Below are 19,879 nucleotides of genomic sequence, written 5' to 3'. Positions count from 1 at the left end.
TGCCAAAGTTAGAATTTTAGAGAGAAAGAATGTTTAGAGTATTTAGGTTTTTTTGCAAGAGGATTGGAATCATCTTTTGTGAGAAAAATGGGTGGTATATATAGGATATGGCCAGCCTTTGGATCAAATTTGGGTGTCATTTGTGGATTTAATTAGTCCATTAATATATTAATTAGAAATAAATATATTAATTGACTAATTAAAGAAATGTTTTTGGGAGTTTTTGTGTACTTGGCTAATCAATGTCACAAAAAAGGAAAATTATGGTGGAAAAAAGCAGGAAATGGCCGGCTCCCTTTGGAGAAGGGATAACCGGCCTTTAGGGTAATTTTTGGGCTTAGTTTGGTGATGTAATTAGCCTTTAATATATTGATTAGGTATAAATATATTAATTGGCTGATTAATCATAATAAAAAGGGATGTTATGAAATGTTTTTGAAGGTTATGGAATGTTTGAAATAAATGGCTAATTGAATAAGGAAAAAATGAGGTAAAAATATATATGGAATGAAATAGATTTTGAATTGTTACCTATTCTGGGTACTCCTGATTTGGTTGATGGATGATTCTCCATTGCTCACGTGTAGGAGACCAGTTGTGCCTCGAGGGTAAATTTGTCATCTTTACCCAAAAATCCACGTGCCGCCTTGTGATTATTTTTGGCTCCACAAATGCCCCCACACCTACAGGGATGCTCGTAAGAAAGGGCAGCAGGTGTAAAGATCTTCTTGCTCTAGGAAACTTAGGACTGCTTCTTGTTTTGATGTAGATTCCCTTTTTAATATGAAATTATATCTTTCTAGGAAAGGGAAATAAATTTCTCTCAAAGCTTATTTAAGTCCACCTTAAATGGGTTATTAAATCAACTTTGGAGAGTGATTTATTCTACCCTACAAGAGAGAGAGCTTAGAGGATATTTGTTCCCCCTCCTCTAGCAATCTTCTACTTCTTGCCCGTGCAAATGATTGTCTTTTGTTGCTTTCTTTGTCTTCTCTGGGCCACACCGATGCAAGAAAAACTTAATTCTTCTTGTCTTCTTCTTGGGTGGTGCTGCCACGGGGCAGTCGTCGAGGTGATGCGGCACGTCGGCTGGCAAGGGCCAGGATTCAGTTTGGCATGGGCCTAGGAAGTGGTTGACAAGGGTCATTGCTTGCACTGCTCGGCTTGATTGAAGCCAAAGGTTGGCTCGGCATGGGCCGAGGAAGTGGCGTGGCATGGGCAACGGTTTGGGCTGCCATGTCTAGGCTGCTTGCCCAAAATGAGGAAACTGCTTGAGTTTGATTTCTTTGCTGCCGTAGATGGAGCAGTCAAGGATAAAGTTGTCAAGATCGGAGCTGCCGAAGATGAAGTGTTTGATAAACGAACTATTAAGTGCAAAAGTGGTTGTTGCCTAGTTGATCTTCAAGCATTCGATCTCTTAAACTATGTGACATTCTCGTATTAGAAAGCTTACCTAGGTAGGTGTTGGGAAATTAGTTTACCCTCTCGCACTAGAGAGCAATTAGTTTATCATTTCGCACTGGAGAGCTTACCCATATGGGTGTCGAGGAATTGGTTTACCCTCTCCCACTGGAGATCAATTAGTTTATCATTTCGCACTGGAGAGCTTACCCATATGGGTGTCAGGGAATTGGTTTACCCTCTCGCACTAGAGAGCAATTAGTTTATCCTCTCGCACTAGAGAGTAGACCCAGAAAGGGTTTTGAGCAGTTGTTGTGGACAGCAGTTGAGCCAGATTTATGAATAACTTCTTGAATCTTCATTGAGAATAAAGAAATAAATCAACTGTGCTGGAAGGTAGAAACTGCATAACAAACTGGATATTCTTTGACTTGTGAAGCTTTGTTCGTCGAGCTGCTTGAGTCTTCGAACTTATTTGGAAAAAATCCAAATGTGGTTCAGGAGGTGATGGGAACTTCCCCTGCTTGTGTAGGCCGTTTTGTTGACATGTGAAGATACTCGTCGCATTGGCCCTCATTTGTCAACTTCTCAAGGTACTGCTTCCACTTCAGGCAACCATTGGTAGTGTGGCCTGGTCTTTGATGGAATGCGTAATATTTTGTATGATCCAGCCTGGTAAGATCGCCTTTCATGGGTGGCGGCAGTTCGAACCAAGGTTCATTCTTGAGCTTGCGGAGAATTTGGATGATTGGAACTGTGAACTTGGTGAATGTTTCAAGCGTTGAGTCTTCTCTGGTCGGGGAACGTTCCATGTGCTTCTTTTCCGACTCGTGTTTGTTAGACTGCTTGGCCTCGTCCTATAATGCATGCTTTTTTGCCAAAGCATACGAAGCTGCTAGGGTCAATTCTTCTCCTATGATCAATTTTTTGAATAAAGGATGTTCGGTGGGAAGCCCATTACTGAATGTTGTCGTTGCTATGTCTTCGTTGCAGCCAACAATCTTGGCCTTCTCTACTTTGAACCTCTTGACATAGTTGTGAATTGTGTCCTGAGGGTATTTTACGATGTTGAAGAGATGGTCGGATGTCATTTTGATTGAGCGGTTAGATGAATACTCCTTAGTGAAAACAAAGGAAAATTTGTTAAAACTCCGGATTGACTGCGGCAGTCGAGTGTGAAACCAGTCTTAAGCTTCGCCTTGTAGAATTGTGGTAAAAATTTTGCACATAAGCGCATCGTTGTTCCTGTAGAGGATCATGATACTGCGGTAATACTTAAGATGTCGATTTGGATCTTCGTCTCCCTTGTACGGAATGAAGTGAGGCATAGTGAACCCACGAGGTGGATCTATCCACTCGATCTCATTCATGAATGGTGACATGCTTATGTTGGTTATGTCTTGTCGAAGCGCATCGTTAGCAGCCTCATTTCATTGGAAATTACGCAGTCGTTCAGTTAGGAGCCTATCAAATTCTTCTTGAATTTGTCTTTGCTGGGGCAATGAAATTTTCGACTGCCCCCGGTCGTGACCTATGGATTTGGGCCGCTATTCTCTATGCTCGACCCCTCCATGTCGCAGCTGTGGTATATGTGGCATGTATCTGACACGCGAACGGGCCGTTTGCAGGCTGCCGGTTAAACTTGAGTCGGATTGAGTGACTGCTTCTTTCTGTCTGTCGTGCTGCCTACTTCGATTTGAGATGGAGAATGCTCCTTGTGAGCCTAGTTGTGAATGAACATTTCGCCTAGAAGGTTATCTATGTTGATAATCGGAGTGCGACCTCAATCGTGAACGTATGCTCGTCCATGGGCTTGATTGGGAATGCACGCTCCTCTACGCGTTAAGACGAGAGTATACATTATCCCAAGGACCTAGGCGAGAACGTAAATTGCCAGAACGTTCAGATCGTGACTGGTTGATAGGCTGCTTGCCGGGACGCTAGTGAAGAGGTTCATCTGCCCTTGTTCTACTTAGGGACACCTCATCTAGGGCATGTTACAAGAGTTGATTCACCAAGGTTGTCTGTTGTGCAAAGGCGCTCGTCAACTCTATGACTTGTCGAGACAAATGTTGTTCGCCATTTGGATTGGAAGAGCTTGGAATAAATGTGTTTCCTTGAGCAATGGAAGTGCAGTAGGCTCCGGGCGCGAGATTTGAATTGGGAAATGTCAAATCCACAGTGAAATATGGTGAAAATGCCCCCGGCTTGATGGTTGCTTCGGATAGTTGAGATATTCTCGAGCCAACTTGAGCTGCTTGGGAAACCATGAGAGGTAGGGTTGCGGGAGCAGGCAGGGCTGTAAGAACATGCTGGATTACAGGAGCAGGCTGGGTCATAAGAGTAGGCTGCTCGGCAAGAGCAAGCTGGGTCGTGGGAGCAGGGCTATGAGAGTGGACTGCTCGGCGAGAACAGGCTGGGTCACTAGAATGGGCTGCTCAGCGCGTGATGCTCGCGAATGCGAGGCTTGGGCTCAAATTGGCAACGCATTGGGCTCGCGTTGGGTATGGAGTAACATGGCTCGGGCCGTGGCTTTGGTGGCATGAGCCTTGGATAGCACGGCTTGGGCCGTAGTGGTGAAGCCATGGACCTCGCCGCAGGTGATTACCATGGTGGTCATCGCGGTGGTTGCCATGGTGGAGCCTTGTGGTGGTAGTGCTGCTCCCCCAAAGATCACGTTTAGTCTCATGGATCGTCACGGTCCCATTTCTTGAATATTGGAATTTTCACTTGTGGAATTTTCTAAATTTCTAGCCATTGTATTTCTCTTTTACGTTTTATCAAAGAATCTTGGCAAATAAAAAATTCTAATAATAAGAACGTACGAAAAATACAAGTGGACTAGAAAATAGAGAAAGTAGAGAAAATAGAGAAAAAAACCTTTTTGCGTGAGAGTATTCTACGAGTGTGAATCTCAACTCTCAATGAAAGCACCAATTTATGGTTGCAAATTTTCTTTTCCTCAATCTTGGACGATTTTGCACCTACAAAACAAATAGCACCTTAGGTTAAAGTCAAAAGCCTCACGCGCCCACGATGAATGGGGGGCTTTGGCCGAAGAACCTCCGATGCTAAAGTTAGAATTTTAGAGAGAATGTTTAGAGTATTTAGGATTTTTTGCAAAAGGATTGGAATCATCTTTTGTGAGAAAAATGGGTGGTATATATAGGATATGGCCAACCTTTGGATCAAATTTGGGTGCCATTTGTGGATTTAAGTAGTCCATTAATATATTAATTAGAAATAAATATATTAATTGACTAATTAAAGAAATGTTTTTGGGAGTTTTTGTATAATTGGCTAATCAATGTCACAAAAAAGGAAAATTATGGTGAAAAAAAAAAGGAAATGGCCGGCTCCCTTTAGAGAAGGGATAACTGGCCTTTAGGGTAATTTTTGGGCTTAATTTGGTGATGTAATTAGCCTTTAATATATTGATTAGGTATAAATATATTAATTGGCTGATTAATCATAATAAAAAGGGATGTTATGAAATGTTTTTGAAGGTTATGGAATGTTTGAAATAAATGGCTAATTGAATAAGGAAAAAATGAGGTAAAAAATATATGGAATGAAATAGGTTTTGAATTGTTACCTATTTTGGGTACTCCTGATTTGGTTGATGGATGATTTTCCACTGCTCACGTGTAGGAGACTAGTTGTGCCTCGAGGGTAAATTTGTCATCTTTACCTAAAAATCCACGTGTCGCCTTGTGATTATTTTTGGCTCCACAAATGCCCCCACACCTACTGGGCTGCTCGTAAGAAAGGGCAGCATGTGTAGAGATCTTCTTGCTTTAGGAAACTTAGGACTGCTTCTTGTTTTGATGTAGATTCCCTTTTTAATATGAAATTAGATCTTTATAAGAAAGGGAAATAAATATCTCTCAAATCTTATTTAAGTCCACCTTAAGTGGGTTATTAAATCAACTTTGGAGAGCGATTTATTCTACCCTACAAGAGAGAGAGCTTAGAGGATATTTGTTCCCCCTCATTTAGCAATCTTCTACTCCTTGCCCGTGCAAATGATCGTCTTTCGTTGCTTTCTTCGTTTTCTCTAGGGCACACCGATGCAAGAAAAACTTAATTCTTCTTGTCTTCTTCTTGGGTGGTGCTGCCACGGGGCAGTCGTCGAGGTGATGCGGCACGTCGGCTGGCAAAGGCCAGGATTCAGTTTGGCATGGGCCTAGGAAGTGGTTGACATGGGTCATTGCTTGCACTGCTTGGCTTGATTGAAGCCAAAGGTTGGCTCGGCATAGGCCGAGGAAGTGGCGTGGCATGGGCAACGATTTGGGCTGCCACGTCTGGGCTGTTTGCCCATAATGAGGAAACTGCTTGAGTTTGATTTCTTTGCTGCCATGGATGGAGCAGTCAAGGATAGAGCTGTCAATATCGGAGCTGCCGAAGACGAAGTGTTTGATAAGCGAACTATTAAGTGCAAAAGTGGTTGTTGCCTAGTTGATCTTCAAGCATTCGATCTCTTAAGCTATGTGACATTTTCGCATTATACAGCTTACCCAGGTGGGTGTCGGGAAATTAGTTTACCATTTCCCACTGAAGATCAATTAGTTTATCATCTCGCACTGGAGAGCTTACCCATATGGGTGTCGGGGAATTGGTTTACCCTCTCGCACTGGAGAGCAATTAGTTTAACTTCTCGCACTGGAGAGCAGGCCCTTTTGGGTGTCGGGGAATTGGTTTACCCTCTCGCACCGGAGAGCAATTAGTTTAACCTCTCGCACTGGAGAGCAATTAGTTTAACTTCTCGCACTGGAGAGCAGACCCTTTTGGGTGTCGGGGAATTGGTTTACCCTCTCGCACCGGAGAGCAATTAGTTTAACCTCTCGCATTGGAGAGCAGACCCTTTTGGGTGTCGGGAAATCATTTATATCAATCTTGGTAAATTTAAGTCGTAATCCAATTTTTTTATTTTTTATCCTAGGTGTTCATTTTCTCTCTTGAAGGGTGGACCTTTGTTCAAAGGTTTTAGAACATAAAGCATAAGAGCAAGTGTAGCGGGAGGGCTTAGGCCGACTTCAGCACCCTTTTTGGCCCGACAACCAGCCGATTCACTCTAGTCCACTCCAATAGGCCAGCTGACGGCCCAAGCCAGTTTCCAGGCCAGCCCAAAATGTGCTGAGCTATGGGATGGCCCATCAGATGTCAAGCTTGCGTCAGCCTGACATCAAGGGCCATTGAATTTTTTTTTTAATCAGGCGCGTGTAAAACACAAACGAGTAGAGGCGCGTCCCCAACAAGAAAAAGTGGGCGGGGCTCGCATGTGCATGCGCACTCACGTAGTTAAAGGGGAGGCCACATGGCTCGTTATGGGCCGTTGGATTTCCAACGGTAAAAAAAATTTGAATTTAAAATCCAACAATTAGTAACATGGCGTGATATGGCCTGTCCGATCCAGAGATCAACGGTCCATGTTTTTCCCCCCAATTTTTTTTTTTAAAAAGGCACAACGATCAGAATTATGACCGTTGGCCATGTGTCAACATATGGGCTATTGGATTTGAATCTTTTTCAAATTCAACGGTCCATATTAATTAAATAATAAAAAATACAATTTTTTTTTTAAAATTTTTAATTTTTTTTTTAAATTTTTAATTTTTTTTTCTATAAATACCTAACCATCATCCTCATCCTTACACCACATTTCAATATTTTCCACACTTTCTACCAAAGCTTTTATATACTTTTTGTGTGAAAAAAATGGCTACGTGGAAGCTCATCAAAGATATTGTTGGAAAAACGCTATCTTGATTGCTTCTGGTAATTTCTTATTTATTTGTAGCACTTTAAATAATTTCTTATTTACTTTTAGTAATAGATGTTATTTCTAGTACTTTAATATTTTTAGTACTTTATTTAAACACTCCAACTCACAAAATAAACTTACAAAAACTCACAAAATAAACTAAAACACACTAAATAAAATTACATAAACTCACAAAATAAACTTAACAAAATACACAAAATAAAATTAAACTCACAAAATAAACTTAACAAAATACACAAAATAAAATTACATAAATTCACTAAATAGATAGTGACATGTGGCGTGACGAGATTGGTTAAAAATTATATATGAAATTAAAACTAAATTTAAATAAAATTTATTATTTATAAAAAAATTAATAATATTTTAATAAATAGGCTGGATGCCAGCGCATTTTGTAGGAGTGAAGATCGTTTGTGCCAATGTATTTTTAGGGATGGAGAAGTATTTGACCAAGTTACTATTTATAGGGTTTATCACTGTTAACTGAGTTGATTAAACATACTTTTTTTTTTTGTTTTTTTAGGGTGGACTTGCTCTACCGGATAAACCCCAAAACCTCTAAAAAACTGGAGCAGTCACTGCTCTGTTCAACTTCTACTACTTAAAAACTGAAAGCAGACGAGCTCCCACAAATTCAAGTTCTTTCTCTATGCAATCTCTGTAATTCCCTATTCTCCACCAAAAGATGGACCTTCAAATCACATTCAAATCGAACCCACTTCTCGTTTCTTCGACCCCATTCAGTCACACATCTCCAAGACCCCTTCTTTTCAACCTGCCCACAAAGCACAGACCCAAAATTTCCCGGCAAAAACCAACCTTTCGAGTTATGGCGTCTGTAAATTCAAATGGGCCTGATGGGTTTTCTTGGCAGAGTCTGACTCGGTCCATACGCCGCGGTTCGGAGCGGTTTTGGTCAGATTTTGGTGAGTCAGTGAAGAAGGAAACTGGGTTTGATTTGAAGGAAGCTAATGTGACGGTAGGTGAGTTTGTTGGGCGAATTGGGGACGGGTTAAAGAAGGGTGGGACTGAGTTGGAGCGGTTTAGGACTGAGTTGCTGCCGGAGTTCGTCAGCTGGAATCGGTGGGAACGTTGGAAGGTAAGACAATTAGATTCAATTTTAATTTCTGTTTGGTTGCAGAGAAAGTAGAACAGTTAATAAGCTGCAAAGTTGAGTTTTTTGTTTTGATTAAGTAGCGGCGGGTACTGAATGTTACTTTGAATTAGGTGAATAGAGATTATTAATTTCAATTCAGTGGAAAATGTTAGCATTTGTATCAACACTTGTAACTCTTCAAGCACATACACAATGACATTCATATGGCACGAAAGTCGATCCTTTTGAAATAGTTTGTGGAGTGCGAAGTATACAATAGAATGCCTCTTGTTTGAAAACAGCAGATAATTTAATGTAGAAAGTTTCCGTAACTTTCAATCAAGTGGATTTTATAAGATAGTCCCAAACTGTCCTGCTCACGTGTGAATAGAAAATACATAGATGCTAAAGGATGAATGGATGATCAAAATATTTCAATAATGTTACAAGCGATTGAAATAATTAGGAAGGCAGAAAACGGCGATTCTATAGCTTAGGTAGTTTTTATCATTTTTATATTGTTGAAAAAGTGATACTTATTTCACCAGAAAAAGGGTGATACTTAATATTTATAAGTTGCTAACGCACCATCTCTTGATAAACTTTTGTAATGATGCAGTCAAATTCTTTTATTTTTAATACATAATGGTATGGTCTCTTCATTTGTTATTTTCAGGATCTCAAGACATGGGAATCTAAAAGAGTTGCTGCTTTGATTTTCTATGTTTTTATTACCTTAGTTTCTTGTCAAAGAATATATATAGCAATTCGAGCTCCTCTACAAAATCGTCAAAGAAAAGAGTTGACAGAGGCTTATATGGAGGCAGTGATTCCTGAACCATCTCCAATCAATGTTAGAAGGTAAGTTATTTTAGTGTGTATCTAGCCTTTAGTTCATGTTGAATACATCACATTTATGATTTAAAGATTAAGACATGACATAGATAGGTCATAAACAAAATCAACGGAGAACGAGGAATAAAGATAAAGACGCTTAAAGGGATCCTTTCTGCTTTCAATAATCACGGCCCTCTGTTACTCTGTAGGTTTAAGAAAGGCATGTGGAGGAAGATGACACCCAAAGGCTTGAAGATGAAGAAGTTTGTTGAAGGACCTGATGGAACACTTGTTCATGATAGTTCTTATGTTGGAGAGGATGCATGGGATGATGATCCACAGCCGCCTCAGGACAATGTGAAACAAATTATTGACAGTGATGTGAAATTAAATCCAGAGGAGAAGAAGGAACTGGAGGAAGACTTGGGAATTTCTGGTCAGTGTCTGTTTGGCATTTATTTAAAGTATTTTGAGTTGGTGTTCATTACAAATTTAGCACAGAAAATTTGGTTTAAAAAATGTTTTATCTTCATTGATTATTTGGTCTGAAACCCCTTTAAGTGAGCAACTCTGAACTCAAGAATTGTGTGATTTGATGTCTGGGTGTATGTGTACCGTCAGTCCACACTGAATTCTAGAGATTACAAACATAACTGCAACTAACTGATTGTTATTGTTAAGTATCATGTAACATTAGTTATGATAGTGGTATTGGACTCTGGCTAATTCTTTTTGGTGTTTGCTTTGCAGGGCAAGTTCAAGAAGATAGTGGAACATGGCGTGAAAGACTTCAAAAATGGAATGTGGTCCTTCAGAAGGAAAAGTTAGCTGAGCAGTTGGACTCTGCAAAATCTAAGTATGTAGTTGAATTTGACATGAAAGAGGTTGAAAACAGTCTTCGCAAAGATGTGGTGGAAAAGGTAACAGAGACACAGGGAACCAGGGCATTATGGATAGCTAAAAGATGGTGGCTATATCGTCCTAGACTTCCATATACGTACTTTCTTCAGAAGCTTGATTGCTCTGAGGTAACAATTTGCTCTAACCGGGTTTAGTTATTTATTTTTCTCTCCTTTTTAATAGATATCTCAAGGAATTTTTTCCAACATTGTGAGCCAAGGGTTAGGTAGGCAGTTTCTGATGCTGTATTCCTTTTGGACAGGTAGCTGCTATTGTATTTACTGAGGACCTAAAAAGGATATATGTTACCATGAAAGAGGGTTTTCCATTAGAATATGTTGTAAGTTTACCATATTTTTTTCATAGCCACCCTCATTTATCTAGACTTATGAAGGCTTAGTGTTTGTCCTTTTATGGTAGGTTGATATCCCCCTAGACCCTTACTTGTTTGAGATTATCTCAAGTTCTGGAGTTGAAGTTGATCTTCTTCAAAAGCGCCAGATCCACTACTTTATGAAAGTTCTAATTGCATTGGTGCCTGGGATACTTATTCTCTGGCTTATACGCGAGTCTGTGATGCTTCTGCACATCACTTCTAAGCGTTTCCTTTACAAAAAGTATAATCAACTTTTTGACATGGCTTATGCGGAAAATTTTATCCTGGTAAATTTCCAAATATTTTGTCTCGTTTTATCTTCTTATTATCTGGATTATTGAGTTCTCAATGCACCTTATACTGCTTCAGCCTGTTGGAGATGTGGGGGAAACAAAATCAATGTCCAAGGAAGTTGTGTTAGGAGGTGATGTTTGGGATCTTCTTGACGAGCTGATGGTTTATATGGGAAATCCAATGCAATACTATGAAAGAGAAGTCAAGTTTGTCCGGGTAAGTCAAGTTTGTTTCATGAAAGATAAAGAAAGCTATGCTGGACTTTTGCCTGAAATTTTGCAAATCTTACAATAGAAAGTAAAAAGTTCGTTGATGATCATTCCTAACAGGGTGTTCTTCTCTCTGGACCTCCTGGAACTGGCAAAACACTTTTTGCGAGGACATTAGCCAAGGAAAGTGGAATGCCATTTGTTTTTGCTTCGGGTGCTGAGTTCACAGATAGTGAAAAAAGTGGTGCTGCAAGAATTAATGAGATGTTTTCGATCGCAAGGAGAAATGTAAGCATCCTTCTCTTTCTAATTTACAGATGTAATATCACAGATTAGCACAATGACATTTATTTTAGGAGATCATTCACAAAGTATTTGTGTTTGTCACAAATCTGTGAATCATAATGTTTTGGAGCAATTGTGCTGACACAGATGATGAAATTAATGTTTAATTTTCACTGAAAACACTAATGCAAAACATTATGGAGGTTTTGCAGTCTGGATATTGTGCTTTTATTTTCTCTGAGCACACTAATACAAAACATTGTAATTTACTATCCTTTGTTCAGGCTCCTTCTTTTGTATTTGTGGATGAAATAGATGCTATTGCCGGAAGGCATGCAAGATTGGATCCTCGAAGGAGAGCAACATTTGAGGCTTTGATTGCACAGCTTGATGGGGAGTAAGTATATTAATTGAACAAAGCTACATTCTTCTCATTTTCCTTGTATAATGAATTTTAATGTTCAGTATGTGTTCATGTCTAGGAAGGAAAAAACTGGTGTTGATCGGTTCTCTCTTAGACAAGCTGTGATATTCATCTGTGCTACGAATAGGCCAGATGAGTTAGACCTTGAATTTGTTCGACCTGGGCGTATTGACCGTCGACTGTATATTGGTTTGCCTGATGCAAAGCAACGAGTGCAAATTTTTGGTGTGCACAGTGCTGGAAAGCAACTTGCAGAAGATGTAGACTTTGGAAAAGTAAGTGTGATCTCTAGGTCTGGTGCTATTTATTTTGGTAATTGGTGGCTGTTTATATAGTATGGATGACAATCTGATTTGGTTTTGGGCTTCCTTTTTCTTCCACTTCAGCTTGTTTTCCGCACTGTTGGTTTTTCTGGGGCAGATATTCGGAATCTTGTCAATGAAGCAGCAATCATGTCAGTAAGTAAAACATACAAACACCGAAAATTTAGCTTAAGTAAACTTTTTGTTTGTATTACTGTTCCCTTGAAATAGGAGTTGTGCGAGATATTGATGGTGAGGAAGTTGAACTGGTAATTATAGTGGCATTGGTTGCTCCAAGGTGTGAACCAGGTTTATTAATCGGTACCTATACATGTACTGTTGTATTATCAAGGTATCAGTGAGAATACAACAAATCTAGTGTGATGATGGTGACTTTTTTCATGACTGTTCTTGGTGAATAGTTATATTTGGTGAAGTGGTGTGAGTGTTTACTGGAATCTAAATAAAAAATGATTTAACTGATGTTTCATATGATATTTAAGTTTTGAATAGATTATGAGTATGCTTTTGAGTAAAATATTTATTTATTATTTTGAAAAGAAAGCTTCTCATGCATATTTGCAAGCTAGTGTATCTGTACAGCTCTCTCTAGTTTATTTGCATGCTGTTTTCTACCCTTCATTTTTCAGGTGAGGAAAGGGCGTTCGAGGATCTACCAGGAAGACATTGTTGATGTGTTAGATAAACAATTGCTTGAGGGTATGGGTGTACTTCTTACTGAAGAAGAGCAGCAAAAATGCGAACAAAGTGTATGTCTGCGTTGATTGTTCTTTAGCGGTTTCCTCGGCAGTGACAAGTGCTGTATAATGTTCATTTGGTCACTGAGTTTTATAAAATTATATCATAGGTGTCTTCGGAAAAGAAGAAACTGCTAGCTGTTCATGAAGCTGGTCACATAGTGTTGGCTCATCTGTTTCCTCAATTTGATTGGCATGCATTTTCTCAGCTTCTGCCTGGTGGAAAGGTACAAATTCTGGTATTAATAAAAATCGTATGCTATTGAAATTCTGTTGGAGTGGCTCTTTGACAAGGTTTATTTGCAACATGAACAGGAAACTGCAATATCTGTGTTTTTCCCCCGAGAAGATATGGTAGACCAAGGTTATACGACCTTTGGCTATATGATGATGCAAATGGTGGTAGCTCATGGTGGGCGTTGTGCTGAGCGTGTTGTGTTTGGTGATGACATAACTGATGGAGGAAGAGATGATTTGGAGAAGATAACAAAGGTAATGACAATTACTTTCGTGATATAAATTTATGGAATTACTTCTCTGCAAGAGATATAAAGTGCAATTTGCACAAAGTTATATGAATCAAATGTCATTTAGCATTCTTTGCTTTAAAGTTTATCATGTACCTGAGGCGTGTACATGTATTTAAGGCATTGAAAGTGCAATTAGCTCATTTCCTTTTCTCCCTTTCCCTCTTTAAATTTAGCAAAGCAAAGTCATTGACCAGTGAACCGTAGTTTTTCAAGGCGTAAATGAATAAAAGGGATATGCATTCAAGTAATCCTCTTGGAAGTACTGTCAAACACAGCTTGTCTCTTTACATGCTGTATACCTTTTGATGAACAGAATAGCATTCCTTGCTTAATTGCACAATGCGTCAATGCCTCATAGGCAAGATGAGTTTTTCATGAGATTTGTCTTAAACATGTTTTCTTCCGAATACTTTCACGAATGTTTTGCTACATTTAGCAGTAGTTAATACACAATTTAGTATTATCCCTTTCCTCATTTAAGTCTTGTCTTCAGATTGCTCGAGAGATGGTAATCAGCCCTCAAAATTCAAGGTTGGGGCTTACATCTTTAACCAAGAGAGTTGGACTTGTGGATCGACCAGATAGTCCAGATGGCGAGTTGATCAGATACAGGGTACTCTTATTTCTCCAAACTCGCAAATATCCATATGAAGGAAGGAAAAAATGCTTTATGTATCTGATAATCTTGATCAACTAATTCTTCTTATCTTTGTTCACGATGTTAGTGGGATGACCCCCATGTGATTCCGGCCAATATGACGCTTGAAGTGTCTGAGCTATTTACCCGAGAATTGACAAGGGTAATTTAATTTGCTTCTCATTTTTATCATTTCTAAAGCTATCTAAAAAGGATACTACTGAATGTTAGTGGTCCTATCAAATGTGAATGGCCTCATGTATTTCGTTGAAAACTGCTTTCGGTGTGTGTTTGGTATTCGTTGCAGTACATTGAAGAAACAGAAGAACTCGCAATGAATGGTTTGAGAAACAATAGGCACATATTGGACATGATTATAAAGGAACTATTAGAAAAGTCGAGGATTACTGGTTTGGTACGTTATAGAACACATTTCTCTTAATTGTGAACACCGTAATGTTGATTTGATAACAATTAAATTACTTACTGATCTTATGAAATTCTTGCACCAAACTTGTTAGATATGTCTTCTCACAATCTCGCGTTCCAATTTATAGGAGGTTGAAGAGAAAATTAAGGATCTTTCTCCTGTGATGTTTGAGGATTTTGTGAAGCCGTTTCAAATAGACTTGGAAAAGGTATTGATTTCAGTAGTTGCTAGTGTCGAATTGTTTGATATCCGTTTCAACTTTTAAATTTATAGATGGTTTTAGATGAATTCTTTTGTTATGATATCTGTTTCTCGGTGTTGCTCTTCTTCCTCCCTTCAAAGCACTTTTATGAAGACCGGTTTCTTGAAATGAATTCCAACTTACATGTGTTATTATTTGGTTATATTTTTAGGATGGTCCGTTGCCACACAACGATCAGTTGCGGTATAAACCACTGGACATATATCCTGCACCACTGCATAGATGTTAAAATATTGCCGAGATCATCAGCTCAATGCAGGTGCATGGTAATCTTGAAAACAAGAAGCAGCCGGGATGTCCACGAATCTGTTGGAGTGTTTTCTTGAATCAACCTTAGCTTGTGGTCAAGTCAATTTCCAGCGGACATGACCGGTCGCATGTTGCATATCAAGATGACATTTTGCCTGAAAGCCGACTTTGTTGAAGCTCTTCAAACCTGTAATCTACCGAGCCTTGGATGTTGTTACCTAATCCGACAACCATAACCTGTCACTGGCAATCCTTGAGGATCGCTAAGCAAGCTGTGGGCAGTCAGCATGTAAAAGAAGGGTGTCGTGTTTCGAAATGAGGATCGGTTGGAGATTATCGAAGAAAAACAGAACTAAGCTCAGTTGGCGCTTCATGTCAATTTTGTATTTGATTGTTCTTTTCCTGCTCAAGTATAATATCAATTTTTGTAAGACTGCGAACTCAGAATGACATAACCAAAATTTATTTTGTAATGCTATGAGCCTAAATTATATATGAAATAGTCCCTAAATTTTCTCGTACACCGATGAATATATCAAGAATTAAGATCCGCAATCTGTTGGTGCCAAATTCCTCAACGATCCAAGTACATGAAAATGATTAACAATTCATGGAAATAAATTCCTTTCTTGGAATACTTATACGTAGCGAATTAAGTTTCATGAGCGTTGAAGGTAATAACCGCAAAAATAGCCATGTACTTATCCTATGCCTTACAACTTGCTGCTCGGAACCCCTACTGGTGCATCTCTAGATCTCTTTTCTACTGATCGGGAAAGCTGTTTCACTGCTGCTTTTGGCAGATGGCGAGGCCGGCTCAGCCAAAGTCCCCCATCAACTACAATGACAGTTCCATTGATGAATTTACCTGCAAAATTTACAATGATAAATAAGTTTCCAATCCTTTCAGAAAATAAATCGATAAATAAGTTTCCAATGATAGATGGGGGAAATGAATGACGTAAAAAGAGAAAAGGCTAGCAAAACCCGTAGACATGAGCATCATGACCAATTCAATGTTTTGTTGGTTTCATTTTCTAGTATTTCACTGACTAAAGCTTAAGAATGAATGCTTTATTCTACTCAAAGGATAATAGGACCGGATGACACTGAAAAGCTGAAGCATCAGAAGACAATGTGCATAAATAGTCCTGAAACCAGATACATATGGAACAAGGATGGACTCTTGCACTTTGATAATCAACAGTATTTCATACTGTTTCTTAACTGGTTTGGGCACGAAAGTTTACAGTTATGCAATTGTTAATCACATGTTGCTATACAAAAATGATGATATTAAATGGCACAAGCAGAGGTTATCCAACCTGCATCTGAAGTAAGGTAGAGAGCGGCCATAGCAATATCCCATTTGTCCCCTAGTTTATACAAAGGCATGTAATCTCTAGCTTTGCTATTTATCCCTGTTGGTGCAAGTTTACTCATGCCAGGCGTATCACCAATGGGACCCGGTGCTATTCCATTGACCCTAATGTCGTAGTCAGTTCCCCACTCCAGTGCCAAGTTTCTCATAGTGGCATCAACAGCTGCCTGTTGAAACGGGAACATTTTAAACCACGTTTATCACTAAAAGAAGACATGATCACTGAAAACCTATCAAACAAACCTTGGCGGCTGATACATGGACTTGATACCAAGCAGCTGTATAATGTAAAGTAGCACTGATGTTCAATATTGTTCCACCACCAGATGAGCCCCTTCCAGGACCTCCTTTTTTAAGATACTTGAGTACTTCGTAGCACATTGTGAATGTGCCAACAGCATCAATATCCATAACTGCAAGAAACAGATGAAATCAATGGTTTTTTGGCCAAAATCTCAAAGCACCTATAAATACGTAAAGGACAAGGATAATCTAGTGAGAGACCTCAATATGTACTGCAACTTTGAATTCACCTTAGAAAGTCAACTATTGGCCTAATAACGTATCTCATTTATTTGTTATTACCTTTCTCCAATTTCAATTCAGTTCAAAGGCTGAGATTGCTGGGTTAAGTCCTAAGAACGTAAAATGGGAAATAAGTTTATGAATGCACCCATTCTTGCTTTCTTTTGATTTCAAGCATGTCTCTATTTATCCTTTTATCTGTTAACCTAAAATCTTCGAAATTTACAAAAGTTTCATGTTAAACTTAAAACGTTAAGGTCCCAAGCTAGAGCAAACCTCGCACTTACATTTTCACCAAAACTAGTGCTCAATAATTGGCTAAAAAAGTTTGAGCCCACTCATTTATAAGAAGAATTTAATTTGATACCAATATGAACAAAATAACAACAATAACCATGTGTTAGAACAAATTCATATGTGCAAACATATGATAAAAATTGTTACAACATTCAACCTGTTCGAAATCCATTAGGGGACAGGTCCTCTGCTGATGCAAGAAAATTGCCAGCTGCGGCATTCACAAGTATGTCAAGCCTACCAAAATGCTGGAAAGTTGATTCCACCACTCGTTTTGCATCTTCCTGTTTACGAACATCCCCCACAAAACCAACAGCCTGAAACAAAAGAAAAATATGAAATAAATAAATCTTGACCTGTATAACCAACGAATTCCAAATCACATATTATGTTTGCAAGCCACAAGTAAATCAGTGTCATATAGACAAATGCCTGAAAGCAGCCAAGACATGCCTCAGGAGGCTTACTGGATAATGGAATTTAACACTGCTGAACAAGTTGGTGCAACCATAGTAAATTAATGAAATCCGATATGAAATGAACTTATGGACTAATACTAAATCACTACTCCAAGAATTGGAATTTGAGCCATTTGATGCCAGCGAATGAGACCACAACCACACCGATCTCAAGCCCGCCAAGTAAACTCTAGAACCTACTCCTTGTGTTGCTGACTATTCGACTTTTCATCTCATATTTAGGATCATAAAGCAATTATGCAGCCCTAAATTGCTCTACCAACAGAACCACCATTCCTTTTTTTGCCCAAAGTGAACACAGGTTCTGCTTTTCGTTAAATTGCTGACCTTTCAATTCACACTATATTGCTTGTAACTAAAACAAGCACACACCCTTTCAACTCCAAAGTATACGACAAGTCAACAATCCAATGAAAATAAGGCCACCGACGCATTCATAATTCAACAATCGTAATTTACTGGCACCCGATAACCCCATTTTAGTTGAGATAGTGACCGGTAAAGTAAACCCAGATGCGCATACAAAGTATAAATGAAAATCCGCAATGAAATTCCGAAATGCTCCCGCTTTTTCAATCAACCAAGAAGAATCACAATTATTATTATCCTTTTCTGGAAAAGAAATTCCATTTCATTTCCCTCATTTTCTCAGCAACCAAACAAGGCCACAATTCAGTAAAACAGAGACGCCAACAAAAGAAAAAAAAGCCCCAGCTAGGGAATTAAAGCATAAGATAATGCATAGTTCCTAACTTTTCTCATCACCCAACTGCCAAAATAGTTCACTGATCAAAACGAAAACAAACATAATCATATCAAATTCCATTTCCCTCAATTTTCCTAGCAACCAAACAGACCTCAGAAAAGAAAAGAGCTTGAAAAAAGAGAAGGTACCTGAATTCCAAGAGAGCGAAGCTCGGAGACGGCAGAGTCCAGCACTTGCTTCCGGCGGCCCATGATGGCAATCGATGCTCCATGCTTGCCGAATTGGGTCGATATTTCGAACCCGATTCCTGACCCGCCTCCGGTTATAAGAGTCACCTTCCCTTTGACCGCATCAGCCTTGAACGGCGACTCCATCTCTCTCTCTCTCTCTCTCTCTCTCTCTCGCTTCTCTGGAGCTCTTGTTTTCCTACAGACTTGCCTGATGAATGCTGATCAATGTGTACAGTTTGTGGTGCAAAATAAAAATGGTTATATTTTATTGAGCTAATTACAAATTTTGTCACTTTCATAACCACATTATTTATTTAAAATTTTCACATTACTGCCTAAATTTATAAAATATTAACAATTTAAACAACTATTATGTTTAAGTTTCTAACTATATGCGCAAGAAAAGATTCTCTCGTAACCAATTTATAATCTTAGTACCATCTTCTAGCTAATTAAATGTTTGACCCGTATTAAAAAAATAAATCACTTATCTAATAGAAATATGCCATGTGAAAACAAAAAAAATATCTCTTTTGAAAAAAATTATAAAACTTACTTACAAAAAATAATTAGGCTGCGTCTAATTTCGATTTGACACAAGCTAATCCGTTTATTCTAAATCTTTAAGGACTGATTACTTTAGTTGTAGAGTTTGTGTCGGCAAAAAATTAACAACAGATTAATATATGGTTTGATTGCCTTCTAAAAGTAATTAATAGAGGCCCGTATAATAAAGCATAAAATAGCTTAAACTATTAAATTTAATACTTCGCTTGTTATGTGAAATTGTGGAAGTAGCTCCTTTTTATCCTTCCTATCAATTTGTTTTCTTTGCTTTTTTTGAAAAGCAATACATAATCTACATTTAAATTATAAAAATGGAGATTTGAACACGAAATTTAGGTGGCAAGATGAATGCTATTAAATAATTAGTTTTCATTATTTTAACTTATTTTAATTTTGGCGCTAATTATTAGCAGCCAAGCGGCGTTGTTCCGGTCGCACCCCCAACTCAAAGGTAAAAATTCCAATTATTGAGAACTGGGAGGAAGATGTTTTTCTTTCGAGGAAATTGTAGCAATGATATCTTAACTAAAAATTTATTACTATTGGTTCATTAATTCATCAAAACGTGTAGGTATAGTCATTTTTGTCAACGTTGTTAGAATTTTGTCAAAATGAGTTATATTGGAATGACCATTGCTACAATTGGGTTGAAGTTGAGGGACAATTTCTCTAATTTGGTTAAAGTTGAGGGACCATTTCTTTAGTTGAATTAAAATTGAGGGACAATTGTTAATGAATATTTAGTTGAGGGACTATAGCTGCACGTTTTGATGAATTGAGGGACAATGATAATGAATGATAATGAATTTTTAGTTGAAGGACTATAGCTGCACGTTTTGATGAGTTGAGGGACCAATGGTAATGAATTTTTAGTTGATAGATCATTGCTCTAATTGATTTAAAGTTGAAGGACCAT

The 19,879-nt window shown here is 38.5% G+C and overlaps 2 protein-coding genes across 2 annotated transcripts; one reads left to right on the top strand and one right to left on the bottom strand.

Annotated features, from left to right (window-relative positions):
• Nucleotides 1-7,745: 7,745 nt before the first annotated feature.
• Nucleotides 7,746-15,299, top strand: LOC126624571 (ATP-dependent zinc metalloprotease FTSH 12, chloroplastic). Its single transcript, XM_050293634.1, has 19 exons — nucleotides 7,746-8,288; nucleotides 8,962-9,146; nucleotides 9,332-9,558; nucleotides 9,873-10,150; nucleotides 10,285-10,362; nucleotides 10,443-10,685; nucleotides 10,768-10,908; nucleotides 11,022-11,189; nucleotides 11,471-11,583; nucleotides 11,669-11,885; nucleotides 11,997-12,068; nucleotides 12,563-12,682; nucleotides 12,781-12,897; nucleotides 12,986-13,162; nucleotides 13,694-13,813; nucleotides 13,926-14,000; nucleotides 14,145-14,252; nucleotides 14,395-14,475; nucleotides 14,681-15,299. The coding sequence occupies exons 1-19, from the start codon at nucleotides 7,875-7,877 to the stop codon at nucleotides 14,756-14,758; spliced, it is 3,012 nt and encodes a 1,003-aa protein (XP_050149591.1). The 5' UTR covers nucleotides 7,746-7,874; the 3' UTR covers nucleotides 14,759-15,299.
• On the bottom strand, nucleotides 15,226-18,650 carry LOC126624572 (peroxisomal 2,4-dienoyl-CoA reductase [(3E)-enoyl-CoA-producing]-like). The gene is made up of 5 exons (XM_050293635.1): nucleotides 18,355-18,650; nucleotides 17,139-17,298; nucleotides 16,403-16,572; nucleotides 16,104-16,326; nucleotides 15,226-15,646 (listed from the first exon to the last, which is right to left on the bottom strand). The coding sequence occupies exons 1-5, from the start codon at nucleotides 18,538-18,540 to the stop codon at nucleotides 15,492-15,494; spliced, it is 894 nt and encodes a 297-aa protein (XP_050149592.1). The 5' UTR covers nucleotides 18,541-18,650; the 3' UTR covers nucleotides 15,226-15,491.
• Between the last annotated feature and the right edge of the window lie 1,229 nt (nucleotides 18,651-19,879).

Source organism: Malus sylvestris, chromosome 5, assembly GCF_916048215.2.
Source record: "Malus sylvestris chromosome 5, drMalSylv7.2, whole genome shotgun sequence".
Lineage (NCBI taxonomy): Eukaryota > Viridiplantae > Streptophyta > Magnoliopsida > Rosales > Rosaceae > Malus > Malus sylvestris.
This window is presented reverse-complemented; position numbering and strand designations above follow the sequence as displayed.